Consider the following 22,377-nt stretch of genomic DNA (forward strand, 5'->3'; position numbering starts at 1 on the left):
TTCACCCACAAAGTTCATACACAAGAAATGTCATACATTTCTTTATCAATAATAAAATGTAAAATAAGCACATCGTTTGCAAGATTCATTCATTGATATCATCACAATCCTGCTCCATGAGATCTGCTCACAGGTTTGAAGGCGTTCCATTGTCAAGCACAATCCCCCAAAAGAAATGTAAATACCTCAACACATACCACAGCAATGCCCGGTAAAGGAAGGTCACCATTTTTTACATGATAACATAGGAGTAATCCAAATCTACGTCAAAGTAAAAGTAATCCAAATTCATTCTCCGCATCTGTGCATGTCCACAATGTTGTAAAACAAATCATACCAAACAGTGCAGTTATTGGACCGATCGTTACCAGAAAAGCACATTTTGAACGTCGTTGGTGTTCTGTGAAGAAAACATTTTAAAGGGATTTTTATACTAATTAATGACAACTGTATTTAAACTTTTGAAAAGTGGGTCTTTCCAGGCACAAAAGAAAGAAAATTATTCAGAAATTCTAGAAATGCATATACACATTTGACCACTGTTGTTCTGTTATAGTAATGTTTGAAAAAAATTGCTAGGTTTGTCATGAACAAAAACCTGTACAGGTCAGCTTTCTCAATGTGAGCATGGAAGTCATGCTACCAAAGTAACTGAGCTCCTATAAATGAATGCAGTGGCAGAGCATAGCTTCAAACAGTTACTTCAGGCAGCTACTGCAAACCTCCAAAGTGGATAATTATTCCATCCCAACAGGAGTAAAACAAAACTCACAGAGCTGGAGCTAGAGGCAAGTTCCTGTGGCTCAGCGGAGGTAGGTAGGTGGGATGTAACCCATTTCCGGTAACTATTTTCTTTTCTTTTTTGTAAGTGTTTTTTTTCTTCTTTTATGCACACTTCCTATTCAGTAAGACACCATATCAAAGAAAAAATGTACACACAGTGACCCACTAAACCAAAAAGACACACACAAGCACACACACACACAGTATGGGAGTACTAACTGATGAAATAGTAACAAGACAACATCTCAGCTGGGACCAATTAGCTACAGAGTGCTTTGATTTGTCAGCTAGGGCTGAGAGCTCTATACAGTCTATTTCTCAGCTCCATCTGACTGTGGCACTCCATCTGAATTCTGACATCACCGCCAACATCATGTTAACAGCACATCTTTTCCGGCATAACTCTCAACTATTGACCAAAAAGCATATGTAGGCACAGGAAAATAAACATCATATTTTACTTAATGTGAAAACGTATATTCAAGCATCCAAATGTACACAGATTAATTCATTGTAAATCTCAAATAACTACACAATAGATCCCATAGAGCCAAGGAAGAGAGATGACAAGGTGTAAAAGTATGGACTGGTATGGCCCATACGGAAATGTAATATATGGCAATATATGTATGTAACGTATATATGTCTTATATGAGCATGTATGTTTTAAACATATATTTGGTTTGAACAACACGTGTGTACATATACAGTGTGTACATATACGTCAAAATATTTTTATATATGTCAGATTTAAATATTATGTAATCAACATATATTATGTATTTTAATGTATATGGCCATATATTAGATGTCTGTATGGGGGACCATAGACTGTATAAAAAGAAGTGGACACAGTCAGAACCAGAGAAGGAATGGATCTCTATGGGAAATGTACCTGGATGGAGACGTCACTGTATGATCCCCCAATGACTCCAGAGATGGCCAGTGGAACGTCGTCCTGAACGGGGTTGGATCCGTCTGGGCAGATGAATCCTGGCTCATGCACCTTGGTGAGGGAGGCTCGTACGAACTCCAGGCTTTGCTCCAAGGCGTAGGTGTCCTTAGAGCAGGTATCCAGGATGTGGGCTCCCAGCCTGAGGCCAGGCAGAAGTCTCTCGTCCCCATTGATCTCATCGAGAGCCAACAGCATAGCCTCCAGTCTCTGGATCCCTCTCTGCTCGTTTATCTTCCCACAGTCTTCTGTCCCCTCGCCCTTCTCGTGCACTGGGAATAGACCACCTATCACCAGGTCGCCATCTATGGTAATTTCCCTCTTGGTAGAAGGAGGGAATCGGTTGTTAGGGCTGGGCACAGCTTCGTGGACGAGCAAGTCAAAGAGGAGCAGGTGGAGGAACCACAACGGGACAGTTTTGGCCCAGAGCCCTGGGCAAAGTTGGCTGGAGGTGGGCATGGTTAAATCAGGTAGATAGGATCACTGTGGTGGGTGGAAGACTGGAACACAGAGTCCTACAGGCGCTGCACCTGGGTGAAGTGGAAAGAACTAGAGCCCTCTCTTGACAGTTGTGGCATCTTGGTTACTAGCTACAAGAGAAGGAGAGAAGAAACCATATATCACTGTTCATGTTACATTGGATCAAAGTTATTGATGAAAATGTGTAATTACTTTGTGGTCCATTGTGTCTCAAAGTTGTTACACAGGGGTAACCACCTTTTTGCCAGACCATGTAAGAGGAGCCGGCCAAGAAGTGTGAAGTGAGGATACTTTGTTAAATAGTGTAGTGGTTAGAGAAGCAGACCTGTAAACTATAGGTCCTGAGTTCGTATCTCCTCACAGGCAAAGCAAAGTATGCATTATGAATTGTTCCATATAGATGAATAATTCACTGGCTAAGACTAACATTATCGTAAGCCTGAAATAAAAAAGTTGGGGGTTATATTGCGACTTTTTCCGGTGGACTTTTGTAGTACACATCCGTGCATGTGCTTTGGGTCAGGATAGACAAACACATTCGCTGGGTACAACATACATTAGTTACATTATAGTAAGCCTTAACTTAAACTGTATACGGTTATATAGCGACTGTTTCTAGCATGGAAAAGTTAATCTTCAGTCTCGCTAGCAGTCTTCAGTCTACCATAGAATTGCTCAATTCTTATGACAATTCCGGTAAATTAGTTGATACCGGTAAAGCTTATTACTGGCTAATACACTGTTAAAACGGCCAGTGACAAACGCCATACATAGACGCTATTTGTGGTGGAGGTAAACTTAGTAAGAAACGTTAGTCAGTTTAACTGTATCAATGTCAGTCACAAATGGCCAATTAACTATTAAAACGCCCAGTGGCAAAAGAGATTTTGTTCAGGATATACAGATGCCGGGTGTCAGTATAGACAAGAGGCTATACTGACACTTGGCAAATGTACAGCTTTGTGGAATTGTGGTTAATAACACAGCCTTTCAAGTGGGTGATCTCGGTTTGAATCTTGAGCAAAGCTTTCTATTGTGGGCTGGCTGTTTAAGATTAGTGTGCACCTCTGCATTGCGCACATAAATATGATATTCCAGGAATCTGAAACAAACATAAGTGTCCGGGTAATTCTTTTTCTCATCAAGCAAAATACAAAAATGCAAGATGCTAGATTTTTGTTCAGTCCATCATAATAATTTAAATTTGCTAGATAACAGCATACAGTTGCATCTAGCCCTTATTTGCGAACCAGAAAGGAGCATAGCCCCTGTCTAAGATTCGTTGATGTTGATGGAATGCACTTTGACTAATGGAGGGAGGCATCGACAGGATGAACTATTTGGTTTTATCATGTTCTATTGTGTTCTCGCAAATGTTTATAGATGCTGTAGCAACAGCCAGGAAGGTGATAAGCGTTTCAGTGATCTGTTCCAGCCTACTTACAGAGTCATATGTGTGAACTTTGCTCGTTATCACATTAATGTAATGACTGTTTTCTCCTCCAGTGCGGGTGTGTCTGCGAAGATTTCCTGGCGGTGCAAGCAGTGTGGTTGGCTGTATATGCACTGGAGGACACATCATATACTCTAACTCTCCTGAACATGCTGTGGCGCTGATGATATAAGGAAAGGGCATCATTCAATCACGTATTTGTGAGGGGAGAAACACAAAACAACACCGCACCTCCAAGTCGAGTACAATGCACAAAGGGATGTAGATGGCTACGTTTTGCAGTCAATCTTTTAACAACTCTAGACACTGCTTAACAGGCTTTCTAGGAGAGCTCTTCATCTTACAGATTGGCTGCAGGTGGTTGTGTCTCTCTGTGCATTCCTCAAGAAGTACTTCATCCCAATAACATGTCTTGTGACAGAACCAGACTGTCAGCGATCTAAAATGCTTAGGGAGTGTGCCTGTAGTCCTTATCTAGGCACTGCTGCATGTGTGCATTTCTGCTCTTTATGACAAAACCTACTGGCCTCTATCGCTAACACATTCAAATACCTTGAATGTTATTTCTCCCATTATTTGTAATGACAAATCTCTGAGTGAGACAGGCCGACAGAGAGACAAACAGAAAGGCTGTTAAAGCTAGTCTTATGACACATCTAAATTCTATGAAATAAGAAACACACCCCACTTGCACCCCTACATCTATATATATATATACATATATTTCCTCAGTTTTCTGTCCACTGACCTGGTCAATAATATATTTTTTAAGTGAATCATCTGTTGCCCTCTTCCTCTGATGAGTGGGTCTAGTGGTGCACTAACTGGAATGACTGGTTCTAATTGGATCACCGGGAGGTTAAGACCACAAATAATATACACTGACTTGAGAATGAAGTTACAAAACAGAGACCGGGTTTCACATTTTTATAGTGATATGCATAGAGTGAAACAAGGCAAATTAGACAATGACTTCAATAACAAGTTTCTATTCAATGTGAAAACAAAAATAGGAACCAGGCAAGCCTAGTTCTGCCAGCCCGTGGTTAGAAGGGATGAATGTTGTTGTCCCTGGCTGGTTTCGATCTGAGGTTTCCTATGTGGCAGACTGTATCTTCAGCCACCACGCTATTTAAACCATGAGTGTTATTGCACATAATTCGTATGTAGAGATGTGGTGCCTGTTTACTTCTGCATTGTCAAACCAATTACTCGAAACGCCACAGTTCTGGAAAAAAGTACCCTACATTAGCTGACATCCAAACCAACAACATGTATAACAGAGTCGCTACACAACATTCAACCCGTTAAATTACAAAGAGATTACTGTAGATGGCTAGCTAATAGCTATACAGTACCTATAATGAAAACAATTACTCCAATCACTCCATGGCTGGTTTGTTTTTTTAGAAAACAATGACAGTTGAAATGCTAACCACTACACATCGAAATCGAGAGCAATACATTCCTTGTCGGTGCAGTTCGTCCATCGCAATATAACCGAAAACAGTTTTACTTTTGGCTTGCTATAATGTAGCTACTGAAGCTCATAGCCAATCTATTTTAGCCTATTCTGAGCAAATCCTATTGTTTTTTTTCCAAGGCGAGGTTTGAATGCAGTTGTGCTCATAAGTTTACGTACCCTCATTTTGGCAATGATTTTGAAATTATGACTGATCGTCTATTATTTAAGGATAGTGATCATATGAAGCCATGCATTATCACATAGTTGTCTGGCTCCTTTTGAAATGATAATGATAACAGAAATCACCTAAATGGCCCTGATCAAAAGTTTACATACCCTTGAATGTTTGGCCTTGTTAAAGACACACAAGGCAACACACACAGGTAAATATGGCAATTTAAGGTTAATTTCCCACACCTGTGGCTTTTTAAATTGCAATTAGTGTCTGTGTATGAATAGTCAATGAGTTTGTTAGATATCACATAGATGCACTGAGCATGCTAGATACTGAGCCATGGGGAGCAGAAAAGTGTCAAAAGACCTGCGTAAAAAAGTAATGGAACTTTAAAGACTGTACGCTGTCATTGATGCTAAAGGGTCAATACACATTATTAAGAACTAAGGTTATGTAGACTTTTGAACTGGGGTCAGTTAATATTTGTATTTGTTGCCATGATTTTTTCATGATTGTGCCATTCTGTTATGACATACAGTTGAATGTGAATCCCATAAGAAATAAAAGAAGTTTTTTGCCTGCTCACTCATGTTTTCTTTACAAATGGTACATATATTATCAATTCTCCAAGGGTATGCAAACTTTTGAGCACAACTGTAAATAATGACATTGTAAGTCAAATATACATCATTACCAGGAATTGTGTTTATTAGCAATAATATGTGTTATCATTGAAACTTAAGCTGATGTCATATTTATATCAAGGCTGCATAGTAAACTGTGCTTTTGTACGTGAATGCCACTCAAAGTTGAAAAACATGAGATTTGCAGCTAACTAGGAAAGAGCAAGCTATCTCAGTAATTTAGCTAAGCTTATACAATGTTTAGAAATTCTATGCTTATAGACTATCTTGCTTGTTGAATAACTATAACTGAGAAAACAAACACTTTTTGAATGTGTCTTACTCTGGTGGCACCGGACAGAAAAATAGAAAGGTAGCTTCATAGGTAACTAGTAAAGAGAGTACTGTAGGTGAAGGAATGGCTAATGTTGATAATGTGATGTGAGTCCGGGGCAAAAGGGGGCCTAAACAACACCTGGACCAAAATACACAAGACAAAATCAATGGATTGATGCAGTATCTACTGAGTGTGAAATGTCTAACAATAAGAAAAAATAATTACTTCACAATTTCAAATGTTTCTCCAATTTCCTTTTAAATATATTGACAATTCCTCTGCTTTTATTTGATGTTAACTTGCAAAGGTCTGTTTCAAGAATTATGCTCCTTAAACTCTTGTGTAGTTTCTGCAACCTTAAAGAAAGACTCTCCCTGGCCTCGAAAAGACAGGCTTCTCAATTCACCTGAAGACATTTTGGAAGGATGTCTCCACAGGCTCAGTGTGTCCTTCATGTCAGATTAACATTCTAGTATTTTAACATGTAATTTTAGAGTACTGTGTCCATGTAACAATGCTATAGAACAGCCTCCAAAGGAGCACACGCTACGAGAAATTGTTTTGGAATACCCACAGTGAGATAACTTTTTGAATGAAAGATAGAAGAGGACGAACAGTATAAAGATCTGTCTTTGGATGGTGGTTATACTGTTATATTCTTATGCTCTGTAGAGCTCAATTCTATGTTGAACTGGGGTTGTCATGGCAACATTGTGGGCAACAATAAAAGGATAGTGGTGAGGGTCCAGGAGACACGGTGGGCTGCATCAGGAGTGTCAAATATAATCACCATTTCAAATACTGAGAATTATTGTATGTTAAAATTCATAGAAAGATCGTAACACATTACATTAATGTTAAGAGAAAGAGATCTCTCAGAACCTGCTTTTCATATGTCTACATAATTTGTGCTGATTGAGTTGTGTAGCAAATTTACAGTTTCTTCAGGGTTTCAGAAGTTTGCTTGGGGTTATTGTTGTGCTGGAAGATCCACGTGTCCAAGTGGATCTTCCAGCATGACAAGGTTTTAGCAAAAATATACTGGTCCTGGGTAAAGTCCAGGATCCCTTTAAACAACAGCCCCAGGTCTAATAACAGGGAACAGATATTTTGTCAACCTTTTTGGTTTTGCAATGTTATAACATTAACAGCAAGCTAATTGAGTAGCTGGCTTATGATCATGGTGCCTGCCTGGATAATTGTAAATGTATATCTCAAGTCAAGATGAGTCAGAACCATGACAAATATTGGATAAACTTTGTGCATTGGCCCTGACTTCTGCTATAAGCTACTGTTACCTTCCTAGAATTTCTTAGCATGGTTAGATATTGCCAACTTTATTTCCTTCTTCTATAAAACTATGTCAAGCCCTTTGGGTAGTGGCCACAATTCTTTGTGTTGGTATAAAGTTAAATGTTGGGAAAGCATTTATTGTAGTTGTAGAATGAATCCATTCTTCTTATTTTTGAATAATAAGACGCTCCCCCACTGTGCCAGTCCATAAAGTGGGCGATGTAGCCTCCTTTTATTACACAGACATGGAGAAGAACATCAGCAATAAATCTTCAATAACACACTCACTCCACTCACATCCAGTGTGAAACTAACTTAACTGAGAGAAGGGATGACTATATAAAAAAATCCAGTCTTAAAAGCACTGAACCTATAAATATGTAAATATTGTTCAGAGCAGCAATTTTGATTCAGAGCAGCATGTCAGTTGGCACTGTATGTCTCCACTCTTATTCGTTAGTATTTCTATTCATTTCTCCACTTGGATTCAGAGCAGCATGGAATTGTATTATATCTGCACATTTTCTGATTGCCCTATCAAAGAGTGCTGTGTGAAGTGTTGATGTTTTCTCCGTCAATATATAATCATTAAACTTGAAAGCCAAAATGTTGTTTTGTAAATTTGTACCAAGAATGCAGCAATAGAGAGGAATATTTAACGCATTACATTGGGAAAGTGGGTCTTTTCACATTAAAACATTCATGTATCGCATATGGGATTATAAATTAACTTCAAATAAGGTGTTTCGGTTTTTGATAACCTACAAAAAACGTACCTATTTTCTTTGGATACAATTATTGTTAACATTTTGTTTTATTTCTTCAATACACCCTGTACATTTCTTCCCAATAATTTTTGGACCTGTGGCTCACTTTGCCTGGCTCTGATCTGTTAGTGATGTCACGTAACCCAAACCTCTGAAATCCCTTATTGCTATATTACCAACTCGGAGCAGTAAAAATAGATGGCTGGTCATACATGTGGTATATGGTCAAATAAACAAAGGCTATCAGCCAATCAGTGTTGAGTATTCAAACTACCAGTTTATACTTAGAACTGAAACTGACCTCTACTGTGTGTGGACCCTTGTACACATCCTGTGAGGTATATCTATCTATATACGTATATGTATATATCAGTGGCGGCTGATGGTCTTTCAAAGAGGGGAAGCTCATTTTCGGCCTACATTATAACCCTCTGATGGTCTTCACTTTTAGTGACACTCGGGGTCTTTGGGGTCTTTTGGACCCCAGACAATAACATTACATTTTGTAACAGAGCAACTTTTCTTTTTTTCTTTAAGACTGCAAGGGAAGCTCGGTTTCCCCTATAATGTCAAAAAAAATTATGGTCAAATATGTACTATTGTGATGATTGGAGGATCTGACTATCTGTCAAACTGCATCTACTTTTGACTGACAGCGGTCTGTACTATAAGAAGTTAACAGAAGCTATTTCGCGCTCAGTCCCATCGCGGATTTCTTAAGTGTATTCGGAAGACAAACTGCTGCAATATTTCTTGATATTTTTTGGGCGAAATTGCTAGCCGATTTGCATCATACATTTCACACAATTATAGGCTACACCACAATCCTTGTTACAGTATTACAAAGTTTAATATATATATTTATTTTTTTCATTCATTCATATACAGTAGTAGGCTAGGCTAGCATCGTACGCGGGTGAAAATGCGCACGATGAAAAGTAAAATAATATCTGTAAAAAAAAATATTCTGTTACAAAATTTTATGTTATTGTCTGGGTACCAAAAGACCCCAAAGACCCCGAGTGTCACTACAAATGAAGACCATCAGAGGGTTATAATGTAGGCCGAAAATGAGCTTCCCCTCTTTGAAAGACAAGCAGCCGCCATTGTTGCATACCCTTGGACAATTGGAAATATATGTACCAATTGTAAAGAAAACCTGAGTGAGCAAGCAAAACACATGTCTTTTATTTCTTATGGGATTCACATTCAACTGTAGGTCATAACAGAATGGCACAATCATAAAACAAAACATGGTAACGAAGAAAAAAAAGTCTGCATACCGTTAGTCCTTAATACTGTGTATTGCCCCCTTTAGCACCAACGACTGCGTGCAGTCATTTGAAATAGTTGTCTATAAGGCCAGGAATTCTTGCAGGTTGTATAGCTGCCTTTTGTCTTGGCAAAATGCCTCCAGGTCATGCAAAGTCTTCGGTCATCTTGCATGAACTCCCCAGAGTGCATCAGTGATATTGAGGTCAGGAGACGGTGATGGCCACTCCAGAACCTTCACCTTTTTCTGCTATAACAACTGTCATTGTCATGCTGGAAGGTCCAAGAGCATCCCATGCGCAGCTTTCGTGCAGAAGAATGCAAAATGTCTGCCAAATTTTCTGATAACATGCTGCATTCATCTTGCCATACATTTTCACTAGATTCCCCATGCCTTTAGAGCTCACACACCCCCAAAACATCAGTGAGCCACCACCATGCTTCACAGTGGGAATGGTATTCTGTTCACTATTGGCCTTGTTAAACCCTCTCCAAACACAGAGCTTATGGTTGAGACCATAAAGCTCTATTTTGGTCTTGTCACTCCAAATTACAGTGTGCCAGAAGCTGTGAGGCGCGTCAACGTGTTGTCAGGCATATTGTAACCAGGTGTTTTTGTGGCATCTTTCTGGGAACTCGACCATGCAGCTCATATTTGTTCAAGTGTGTTCCTTGAAACAACCCCACTGTCTTTTTCCAGAGCAGCCTGTATTTCTCCTGAGGTTACCTGTGGGTTTTTCTTTGTATCCCGAACAATTCTCCCGGTAGTTTTGGCTGAAATATTTCTTGGTCTACCTGACCTTGGCCTGGTATCAAGAGATCCCCGAATTTTCCACTTCTTAATATGTGATTGAACAGTACTGACTGGCATTTGCAAGGCTTTGGATATCTTTTTATATCCTTTTTCTTTATAAAGTTCCATTACCTTGTTACGCTGGTCTTTTGACAGTTCTTTTCTTTTCCCCATGGCTCAGTATCTAGCCTGCTCAATGCATCCACGTGAGAGCTAACAAGCTCACTGACTATTTATACTCAGACATTTCAATGTGTAGGAAATTAAACTTTCATTGCCATTTTCACCTGTGTGTGTCACCTTGTGTGTCTGTAACAAGGCCAAACATTCAAGGGTATGAAAAGTTTTTATCAGGGCCATTTGGGTGATTTCTGTTATCATTATCATTTCAAAAGAAACCCAAAAACGATGTGATAATAAATGGCCTCATATGATCACCATCCTTAAATAACATTTCGGACAGGATATGCAAACTTATGAGCACAACTGTATATGTGTTTGATGTTGTGTTACCCCAGCAACAGGTATTGCAACTGACAAGGAAGGTAATTAATAGAAACAAATGTAATGATTGCTGTTGAATCTACCACCTCCACAAAAACTTACATTGTGGTAGGCTGCTTTCCCTTCAACAGAAAATATTTGTAACTGTCTATTCGCTCTGTAGACTTGTCAACGCAAAACACAGACATGCTGTTTAGGATAATGTAGCAGAGCAGGTGTTTAGAATGGCTGTGACTGGAAAGGTGAGATTACGAAGTCTATAAACCTTATATTTGCATCACCTGTAAGTCACAATAATAATTCACTTTCCTCCCGACATTTTAAAGAATATGACTGGTATAAGAAAATATGCGCTAGCCCATGCTTTCAACAATAGTCGATGCTATAAAGTTTGTGGGAGGAGTATTGAATGAGTTCCCAATTCAGGTGGAAAAAGAAATGATTGGACTGAGCCACAGTCTGTTGTTTTAAAGACTTCCAGCAGGAGCTTCCAGTAGGTTCCGGTGACCTAAAATCGTTTAATTGACATTAACAATCGAGTCATCCTGCTCGACTGTTTCTTGGACCAGATTGCCTCAGTGGGGGATCTCCATTTGCAGAGTTTTTCTGAGAATAGGAGTTGAATAGAATAATCAAGGCAACACAGGAAGACCAAAAATGCCATTGTAAGCTTTAAGTAATGACTGGCATAGATGCTAAAACACTCTTCAACAAACTTACCCTTGATATGGCTTAGTCATGGAGGGGGGGGGGGTCGTGGGAAAGAAATTTCAGGAAGACAGAGTAGAAAGCTCTCTTGAAACTGTACCCTGAAGAGGACAGTTGTGTGTGACCAGAGCGTGAGCTAGCAGAGTGACAGACATGTAATAATTGTGGGCCTCACCAACCCAGTTAGTTGTTTTGTTGGTGGATATCTCAACCCCCAGGGTTAACTGTTGTGCAAAGCATAATATATCTGGGCTCTCTGAGCTAGCAATGGAACACTGTGGTCTCTGACTCCTTTTTCTTCCAAGTCTGTGTCTGATCTCACCACAACGCTACATTATTATGAAACTATATGTATATAGGAAAACATTTTCTCCATAGTAGAGGTCATACAACTTACTGTTTCCCTAAAACAGAAGCTAATTAAGAACGGAAGACACCAAGATTCATTTGACTTGATTTTGAAACTGCTACTACGACTGTCAACGCTCACTCAGCCTCATCTTAGTTCTCAGGTATCTTCTATCAGGCCTTGATCACATCATTAATTTCGGCTTGTGGCAGAATCGGCCGTCACGATCAAACATCACGGGCAGCCAAGAGAGCCGCTTCCCCCCTTCCCAGCTGTCTCTGCACAATTATTCCCTGTGAAACAGCAGTTCAAAAAGAAAAGACAGTGTGTATTGCCCGCTTTGAACCCTCTGCTCGCTAGTTACCACATACATATATACAGTACCCACCCTACATCAGCCTCACTTCTTTAGGTCTCTCCAACGCAGGTCACTGGAGCAACATTAGCTATGGAATTCTACCACCTCCAAACACAATGTGCCACACATTTCTTATATTGCTAAATGACTAAGTACAGTTGTTGCTTTGATTGTAGATTTCTCGTAAGAACTTGTTCTGAAGATCATACACATGACATATGACTAAGAATGCAGATTTTATTTATTTTTGCAATAACTGTTACCAGTAGAAGCTTGTGAATATATTGAAGTTTGACAACGTCTAGAATAGATACTACTGAACTTCACACGCACACAACAACCTTTACACCTTGTCCTCTTGGTAAATTGTGTAGATATTGGTGTGTGCCTGTGCTGTGGATGTCCTGAGGAATAAGAGCATGGCATTTTCACACCCAAGAATGTTATTTTATTAGACAGACATGGCTAAGAAACTGTCCTCGTACTGTATTAGAATGCACCTTCACATGTACAGTACCTTCATATTATTAAGTGTGTGACAAACTCATTATATCCCATGCTGCGCTGAGTTTCAGCCTGATCATGTGGTGGGATGTCAGATAAAAGACAGACACCCCTCCCTAGCAGACAGAACAACACCACAGAACACATGGAGGAACCAGAAGGAGCCTAAGCTTTGTTAGCCCTCAGGCAGAGAGCCCAGCTGCTCAAGGCACCGCTCACAGCCTTCATAGATCACAAGTTGTCCATCATAACACTGGTATTGTAAAGGGTATCACCACTGGAATGAGTATGTGAGTCTACTGAGTAAGTATATATATGGAACGTCTGAGAGAGGTATTGAACTGGGGTCAAAATGTTAATAATGTGGATCAAGAACAGGGACATTCCCAAAAGACCACAGGGCCAGCTGGTACTCAGGTTTCCTCCAAATTAATTTATTATCCCAGCTATTACATTTTTGCTGAAATAACGTGGCAACAAAAAGCTTATTAATGAAAAGAAAGTACTCTTGTACAAAGTCTTAAAGTTTTTTATTTTACATAATTTAGCTACTGAAGCTTGCAGCCAGCAAAGGTTTAGTCAGAACGAATCCTAACAACTAATTTGTTTTGTCTGTGGTGAGGATCAAACCCAGGTTAACTCTGTGGCAGACTGTGACTGTAACCACCACGCTATTTAACAATGGTCAGTTAGTACGTTTTCTAAAGAATCGAACCAGCCATGGAGTGATTGGAGTCATTGTTTTCATTACAGGCAGTCAGTCAGTCAGGCACTCACCCCCTCACTCACTCACTCACTCACGCAATGAAAGACATTCACTCTTCTTGGCCGGTTCCGCTTACACGGTCAGGCAAAATGTTATCTGTATATTGCATTATTTGTCCACAATAAAGCTAAAAAAGACATAGTATTTAAAAATAACAATGAAGTGATTAATACCATGGCTTTTTGATTAATAACTTGATTTTATTTGTGAGAACAGATTCCTGAATTAAGTCAATCCCAACCCCAACAACAGTCACCTTGGTATGCCGAATGGGAAAAATAACTTAAATCATTAGGGGAAAAACAAATTATTCTAAACAGATATGTCCACAGGTTAGTATCTATTTGAAGCTGTACTGACACATATGCAGTGGGGAGAACAAGTATTTGATACACTGCAGATTTTGCAAGTTTACCTACTTACAAAGCATATAGTGGTCTGTCATTTTTAGCATAGGTACACTTCAACTGTGAGAGACGGAATCTATAACAAAAATCCAGAAAATCACATTGTATGATTTTTAAATAATGAATTTGCATTTTGTTGCATGACAAAAGTATTTGATCACCTACCAACCAGTAAGAATTCAATCTCTCACAGACCTGTTCGTTTTTCTTTAAGAAGCCCTCCGGTTCTCCACTCATTACCTGTATTAACTGCACCTCTTTGAACTTGTTACCTGTATAAAAGACACCTGTCCACACACTCAAACAGACTCCAACCTCTTCACAATGGCCAAGACCAGAGAGCTGTGTAAGGACAACATGGATAAAATTGTAGACCTGCACAAGGCTGGGATGGGATACAGGAAAATAGGCAAGCAGCTTGGTGAGAAGGCAACAACTGTTGGCGCAATTTTTAGAAAATGGAAGAAGTTCAAGATGACGGTCAATCTCCCTCAGTCTGGGGCTCCATGCAAGATCTCACCTTGTGGGGCATCAATGATCATGGGGAAGGTGAGGGATCAGCCCAGAGAGAGCTGGGACCACAGTCTCAAAGAAAACCATTAGTAACACACTATGCCGTCATGGATTAAAATCTTGCAGCGCACGCAAGGTCCCCCTGCTCAAGCCAGCACATGTCCAGGCCCGTCTGAAGTTTGCAAATGACCATCTGGATGATCCAGAGGAGGAACAGGAGAAGGTCATGTGGTCTAATGAGACAAAAATAGAGCTTTTTGGTCTAAACTCCACTCGCCGTGTTTGAAGGAAGAAGAAGGATGAGTACAACCCCAAGAACACCATCCCAACCGTGAAGCATGGAGGTGGAAACATCATTCTTAGGGGATGTTTTTCTGCAAAGGGGACAGGACGACTGCACCGTATTGAGGGGAGGATGGATGGGGCCATGTATCGCGAGATCTTGGCCAACAACCTCCTTCCCCCATTAAGAGCATTGAAGATGGGTCGTGGCTGGGTCCAGCATGAACTTGACACGAAACACACAGCCAGGGCAACTAAGTAGTGGCTCCATAAGAAGCATCTCAAGGTCCTGGAGTAGCCTAGCCAGTCTCCAGACCTGAATCCAATAGAAAATCTTTAGAGGGAAAGTCCGTATTGCCCAGCAACAGCCCCGAAACCTGAAGGATCTGGAGAAGGTCTGTATAGAATCCCTGCTGCAGTGTGTGCAAACCTGGTCAAGAACTACAGGAAACGTATGATCTCTGTAATTGCAAACAAAATTTTCTGTACCAAATATTAAGTTCTGTTTTTCTGATGTATCAAATATTTATGTCATGCAATAAATTGCAAAATAATTACTTAAAAATCATACAATGTGATTTTCTGGATTTTCTGGACTTCTACATGCTTTGTAAGTAGGAAAACCTGCAAAATCGGCAGTGTATCAAATACTTGTTCTCCCCACTGTACGCACAGACACACATAAAACATTTTAAATCTCTATCTCCTCACTTGAGCCAAACTGCTCAGGACCTTTGCTCGGCACTCGTCGGTCCGTTGCTATAGAATTTTCAGCAGCACAGTATGAATGCCCAAAGCTGAATGGACTTCAAAATAATCTCATAAAGGTTCCACAGCTGAATCCAACTTTGATAGGTACTTCAAATTTCAAGTAGTTCTCACATTCAGGGGGCCAACTGGAGTTCTTTTGTGAATGCATCCAAAAACTGCACATGTAAAACAGAAGCCTCTTCAAACCAAATGGTGTGATTAAATAGGCATCTTAGGCTACAATACATTGCATTAATACTGAGTGTCAAATTCACAAAGGAGTATTTTGGTCTCAATCCAAAAAATGTCACCCAACTAAAACCTACTTTTAGTGGGTGATAAGAGGCTTTTGACTTATTTCTATATAAGATGAATGAGCATTGACACAACACATAATGGTTGTCACTTTAAAACAGGAAGGCAGGTCCTAAATGGCGCACCCAGCTAAAGCATTTGAAGTCCAGACATAGTGTAATAATATTCATTTAAGTGCATATTAATGAACAAAGACAATTTAAATGACATTTGAACCCAACAAGATCATATGTAAGAAATATTATTAATCATTTAGAAGAATTGACCTAAGCTTTGATGAACATTTCAGAGAAAGACAATTCAGTCTTTCTCACAGTAGTAAAGAGATCATATAGTATATTAAACATCACACATCCATATGGACAATAACAAAGTTTTCCTTAGAGAACAAGATCAGATGTCATTTTTGCCATCTACACAAAATAACTTTTTGGGCTGTGACCCTAGTTGGCAGGAGTTTTTGGGGTTGGACAAATGCATAGTGCCTGACTACTATCTGTCCCAGCCGGCTGTGATTGGGAGTTACAAAGGGTGGCGCACAATTGGCTTAGCTAAGAGCATTAATTTGATCTAGCAACTACTTGAGACAGACTGGTGCCAGCAAGCTGACTGAAGTTAACAGCTGAACTGTTTCCCCAACATATTAGTTATGGATTGGTCATAGGCATTGCTTACAGATTGTAGTATTCATAGGCATTTCATATTTTTCTAATTTTCATACCAATTCATGCTTCTGTTTCACTTACATCACCTAAATGTTAGAAGGTTCCTGACACTGAAATCAGTGGAAAAATATATTTAGTTTTAGTTTTCTTAAAACTGCAATTATAAACTGTGTCCAAATTTAGCCACCACTACAAACAAATCCATGGAAATAATTAGGGTTGGGAAATCATTCCCCATTTCTCTAGAAAATAATCAAATACATTAACACGAGAAACTGGAATTTTGGCACAGAAATATAGAACAAGGAGCTCTGCTGTAGCATTGGACAGTTAGTAATTACACAGAAATAATAAACACAAAATGCGTCAAAATCCAAGACTTTACTGAGATTACACTTCTCCAGCGTGCCATCGAAGATGAGCATCTGCCAACTAAAGACAAAAAACTGCCATCAAAAACCTGGTGTGGTTGACGAGCATGAAGACGAGCTTCTCTCCAAGCCTCTTTGGTCATGCAAACCCACTGTTTCATCAGTGTTCTCAGATTATCTCGCAGGTGTTTTATTAGGATGTGGTGGTACTGGACTAACATGGTCTCTGCTGGAGATCAGTTGGACGTTTACACCTATCAAGTCTTGGCAAAAGTAAATGCTTACTTACAGGGACATAAACTAATCAGAGGGTTTCTCCATTGGAATGAGTATGATATATTTAAATGGTACAATTAAGGCTCAGTTTGTAATGTTGAAAAATATTATAAGAATTACAAAAAGTTTGTATAGTGTATTATTTGCCCCGAATAAAGTTAGATAATACATAGTATTTAAAAATAACAATGAAGTGATTTATACCTTGGTTTAGTGGTTAATAACTTGATTAATAAACTTGATTGATTAACACACTATCACGTCTTCTAATTTAAGTTGTGGGAACGGATTCCTTAATTAAACCATTGAGTTCAATGAGTTGAGTCAATCCCAACCCCAACAACAGCCATTGTGTGTTGCTAAAAACTACTTAATCATTAGGAGAAAACACAATTCATTTTAAGACCTTCGCTTGGCACTCATCTGTCCGTTGCTATAGAATTCTCAGCCACAAAGCTGAATGGACTTCAACTTTGATAGGTACTTATCAAGTAATTCTCACAGGGGGCACATTCAAGTGGATGGACTGTCTTGGCAAAAGTAACAGGGATGTAAACAAATTTGAGAAATAAACCTTTTGTGCAAATGGAAAATGCGAAAATGTCTGGAGCTTAAATTTCAGTTCATAAAACATTGGACCAACACCTTGCAAATTCTGTATTTATTTCTTTCAGTTTAGCTAGGCATTATAACTAGCTAGGAACATATTACCCGGCGAGCTAAGCCTGGTAAGCAGAGCAAAAACTAAACACCACAGTCTGACTAGTGGTCTGCCTCTAATGTGAAGAGATGATGACTAATTTTGATGAACTATTAAAGTAATAAAATACAAAAATGTATATATATATATATATATATATATATGTATATACAATGAGGGAAAAATGTATTTGATCCCCTGCTGATTTTGTAAATTTGCCCACTGACAAAGAAATGATCAGTCCATAATTTTAATGGTAGGTTTATTTAATTTTCAGTGAGAGACAGAATAACAAAAAACTAAACCCAGAAAAACGCATTTCAAAATTTTTATAAATTGGTTTGCATTTTATTGAATTAAATAAGTATTCGACCCCTCTGCAAAACATGACTTTGTACAAAACCATTGTTGGCAATCACAGAGGTCAGACGTTTCTTGCAGTTGGCCACCAGGTTTGCACACATTTCAGGAGGGATTTTGTTCCACTCCTCTTTGCAGATCTTCTCCAAGTCATTATGGTTTTGAGGCTGACATTTGGCAACTCGAACCCTCAGCTCCCTCCACAGATTTTTTATGGGATTAAGGTCTGGAGACTGGCTAGGCCACTCCAGGACCTTAATGTGCTTCTTCTTGAGCCACTCCTTTGTTGCCTTGTGTTTTGGGTCAATGTCATGCTGGAATACCCATCCATGACCCATTTTCAATGCCCTGGCTGAGGGAAGGAGGTTCTCGCCCCAGATTTGACGGTCCATCGTCCCTTTGATGTGGTGAAGTTGTGCTGTGCAGAAAAACACCCCCAAAGCATAATGTTTCCACCTCCATGTTTGATGGTGGGGATGGTGTTCTTGGGGTCACAGGCAGCATTCCTCCTCCTTCAAACACGGCGAGTGGAGTTGATGCCAAAGAGCTCTATTTTGGTCTCATCTGCCCACAACACTTTCACCCAGTTCTCCTCTGAATCATTCAGATGTTCATTGGCAAACTCCAGATGGGCCTGTACACGTGCTATTATCAAATATATATATATACATTTTTACGTCCCAGAGTCGCCTCTTATATATATATATGTACACTCACCTAAAGGATTATTAGGAACACCCTTTCGCCTTCAGAACTGCCTTAATTCTACGTGGCATTGATTCAACAAGGTGTTGAAAGCATTCCTTAGAAATGTTGGCCCATATTGATAGGATAGCATCTTGCAGTTGATGGAGATTTGTGGGATGCACATCCAGGGCGCGAAGCTCCCGTTCCACCACATCCCAAAGATGCTCTATTGGGTTGAGATCTGGTGACTGTGGGGGCCATTTCAGTACAGTGAACTCATTGTCATGTTCAAGAAACCAATTTGAAATGATTCGAGCTTTGTGACATGGTGCATTATCCTGCTGGAAGTAGCCATCAGAGGATGGGTACATGGTGGTCATAAAGGGATGGACATGGTCAGAAACAATGCTCAGGTAGGCCGTGGCATTTAAACGATGCCCAATTGGCACTAAGGGGCCTAAAGTGTGCCAAGAAAACATCCCCCACACCATTACACCACCACCACCAGCCTGCACAGTGGTAACAAGGCATGATGGATCCATGTTCTCATTCTGTTTACGCCAAATTCTGACTCTACCATCTGAATGTCTCAATAGAAATCGAGACTCATCACACCAGGCAACATTCTTCCAGTCTTCAACTGTCCAATTTTGGTGAGCTTGTGCAAATTGTATCCTCTTTTTCCTATTTGTAGTGGAGATGAGTGGTACCCGGTGGGGTCTTCTGCTGTTGTAGCCCATCCGCCTCAAGGTTGTGCATGTTGTGGCTTCACAAATGCTTTGCTGCATACTTCGGTTGTAACGAGTGGTTATTTCAGTCAAAGTTGCTCTTCTATCAGCTTGAATCAGTTGGTCCATTCTCCTCTGACCTCTAGCATCAACAAGGCATTTTCGCCGCATACTGGATGTTTTTCCCTTTTCACACCATTCTTTGTAAACCCTGGTCGTGCGTGAAAATCCCAGTAACTGAGCAGATTGTGAAATACTCAGACCGGCCCGTCTGGCACCAACAACCACGCCACGCTCAAAACTGCTTAAATCACCTTTCTTTCTCATTCTGACATTCAGTTTGGAGTTCAGGAGATTGTCTTGACCAGGACCACACCCCTAAATGCATTGAAGCAACTGCCATGTGATTGGTTGATTAGATAATTGCATTAATGAGAAATTGAACAGGTGTTCCTAATAATCCTTTAGGTGAGTGTATATATAAGAGGCAACTCCGGGATGCTGGCCTTCTAGGCAGAGTTGCAAAGAAAACACCATATCGCTGGCCAATAAAAAGAAAAGATTAAGGTGTGCAAAAGAACACAGACACTGGACAGAGGAAAAACTCTGCCTACAAGGCCAGCATCCTGGAGTCGTCACTTTACTGGTGACATTGAGACTGGTGTTGTGCGGTACTATTTCATGAAGCTGCCAGTTGAAGACCTATGAGGCGCCTGTTTCTCAAACTAGACACTCCCATGTATTTGTTCTCTTGCTCATTTGTGCACCCCGGTCTCCCACCCCACTTTCTATTCTGGTTAGAGACAGTTTGCGCTCTCCTGTGAAGGGAGTAGTACACACCGTTCAGTTTCTTGGCCATTTCTTGCATGGAATAGCCTTCATTTCTCAAAATAAGAATAGACAGAAGAGTTTCCAAAGAAAGTTATATTGAGTCTGTAAACAAACACATAAACGCGGTTTTAATGCTTCTTTAATCAGCACAGCAGATTTCAACTGTGCTAACATAACTGCAAAAAAGCTGTCTAATGATCAGTTAGATAAACTTGGATTAGCAAGTACAATGTGACATTGAAAACAGGACTGATGGTTGCTGATAATGGGCCTCTGTGCACCTATGTAGATAGGTTTAGAAATCAGTCGTTACGAGCTACAATAGTGATTTACAACATTAACAATGTCTACACTCTATTTCTGATCAATCTGATGTTTTTGTGAAAAATTTTCTTTCAAAAACAATGACATTTTTAAGTGACCCCAAAACTATGTACAGCTCCGGGAAAAAATAAGAGACCACTGCACCTTTCCAAAAAAGTTGAAAAGGAAGGTTTTGAGTGAGGAACAGAAGGGTTCAAATTAAGAGACCACTGCAAATTGAATGCTTCTGCTCCTCACTCAAAACTTTCCTTTTCAACATTTTTGGAAAGGAAAGAAAAGGGTGCAGTGGTCTCTTAATATTTTCCAATAATACAACGATATATTAACTATTTTATTCAAGTAATGTGAAAGGGGGCTCCACTTAGATTGGTGCATCAGTCTAAGGCATTTCTTTGTCTAAGCTCTCCTTGAAAGTCTATGTTCAAGTCTTGACTGTGCCGTGAAGCTGAGAGCTGCGTGGATATAGGCTATGCATATAAGCAAAGAATTGCCTGGGGTGGGGGGTTGCATCGTCAGTGGGGATTTACTCTCATTGCACTCCCTCAGGCGGAGTCGGGCGTCTGCAAAAACAAACTCAGGTCGTCAATCGAGTGAGCATTCCCAGTCTCCTGCTGGTTTGTCTTACTTCCTGGTTGGATGTGCAGTAAAGGAAAAACGGCATTAATGGTTAAAACAAACATTATTGTACGGAGCATTTAGTTATTCATTTTTTTCATAATTTCTTTGATCATTTGTTTTGTTCATTTATTTCATTTTTCACCCAAAACCAAAATAAACCTTAAAAGATGTTAATGCCTCAGCACTATAGCTACAGCATCCTGCGTGTAAGTGTTTATGCAGGTATGAACTGTAGTTCCTTGGCTGAAGGCACATACAGCCTTACAGACCTGTGTAGCAGTTCTAGAGCAGGGGTCACCACCGGTCTCCACGTCCACCCGTATCTTCCAGCAGTAACTTACAGCCTATTTCTTAGTAGCTTGCCAAACAATGCTGAAAGTGTGTGTAATTAAACTGTGTTCAACCAAAGACCGTCAGACACAAATTTCACAAGCACCTATTTACTATCAAATCAACCCAATATTGACAGTATCCCCCAGTCTTAAAAAGCCAAGACAGAACTGAGGACTTAATATACAGGAACATGCACCGATATGTCAGTATTTTGCGAGTAAAGATCAACAAAGAATCCAAAACTTAAAATCCTAAAATAATAAACTTGTAGGAATATGAAACATTATTTCTGGTAAAAATGTTACATATGGCCTGGGGGATTTGCAGGGGAGAGGAGAAGAATGTGCGACGTATTTCATTTCATAAAAGTAGCTCTCTTACTAGAAAAGGTTGGAGAACTCTAACAGGTTAAAAAAACAGAATATGTTCTAAATAAGGATTTGTATAAGCCCCAGTGCAGTTTTACAGTCTAATATATAAACAAATTTTACATCCACATTCCTTTACTGTTTGCTAATCTAATTAGGGGTCCTCCGGTAGGAGGAACCCTATTTTGTATTTGATAGTATTATTAGTTATTGCATTTATTTTAAGCTGAGTAACAACATTCAAACACTTTGAGCATAATGTTGTCA

At 39.7% G+C, this 22,377-nt stretch overlaps 1 protein-coding gene across 2 annotated transcripts in view; it reads right to left on the bottom strand.

Moving 5' to 3' along the window:
- LOC105016916 (metabotropic glutamate receptor 2) overlaps positions 1-22,377 on the bottom strand; it is a 61,472-nt gene that overhangs the window by 36,854 nt on the left and 2,241 nt on the right. For both annotated transcript variants that reach the window (XM_010881083.4, XM_010881084.4), the window contains exon 2: positions 1,679-2,325. In XM_010881083.4, the coding sequence (XP_010879385.2) occupies positions 1,679-2,194 (516 nt within the window). In that variant the 5' untranslated portion in view covers positions 2,195-2,325. The remainder of the gene's footprint in view (positions 1-1,678; positions 2,326-22,377) is intronic.

This window comes from Esox lucius, chromosome 17 (assembly GCF_011004845.1).
Source record: "Esox lucius isolate fEsoLuc1 chromosome 17, fEsoLuc1.pri, whole genome shotgun sequence".
Classification (NCBI taxonomy): Eukaryota; Metazoa; Chordata; class Actinopteri; order Esociformes; family Esocidae; genus Esox; species Esox lucius.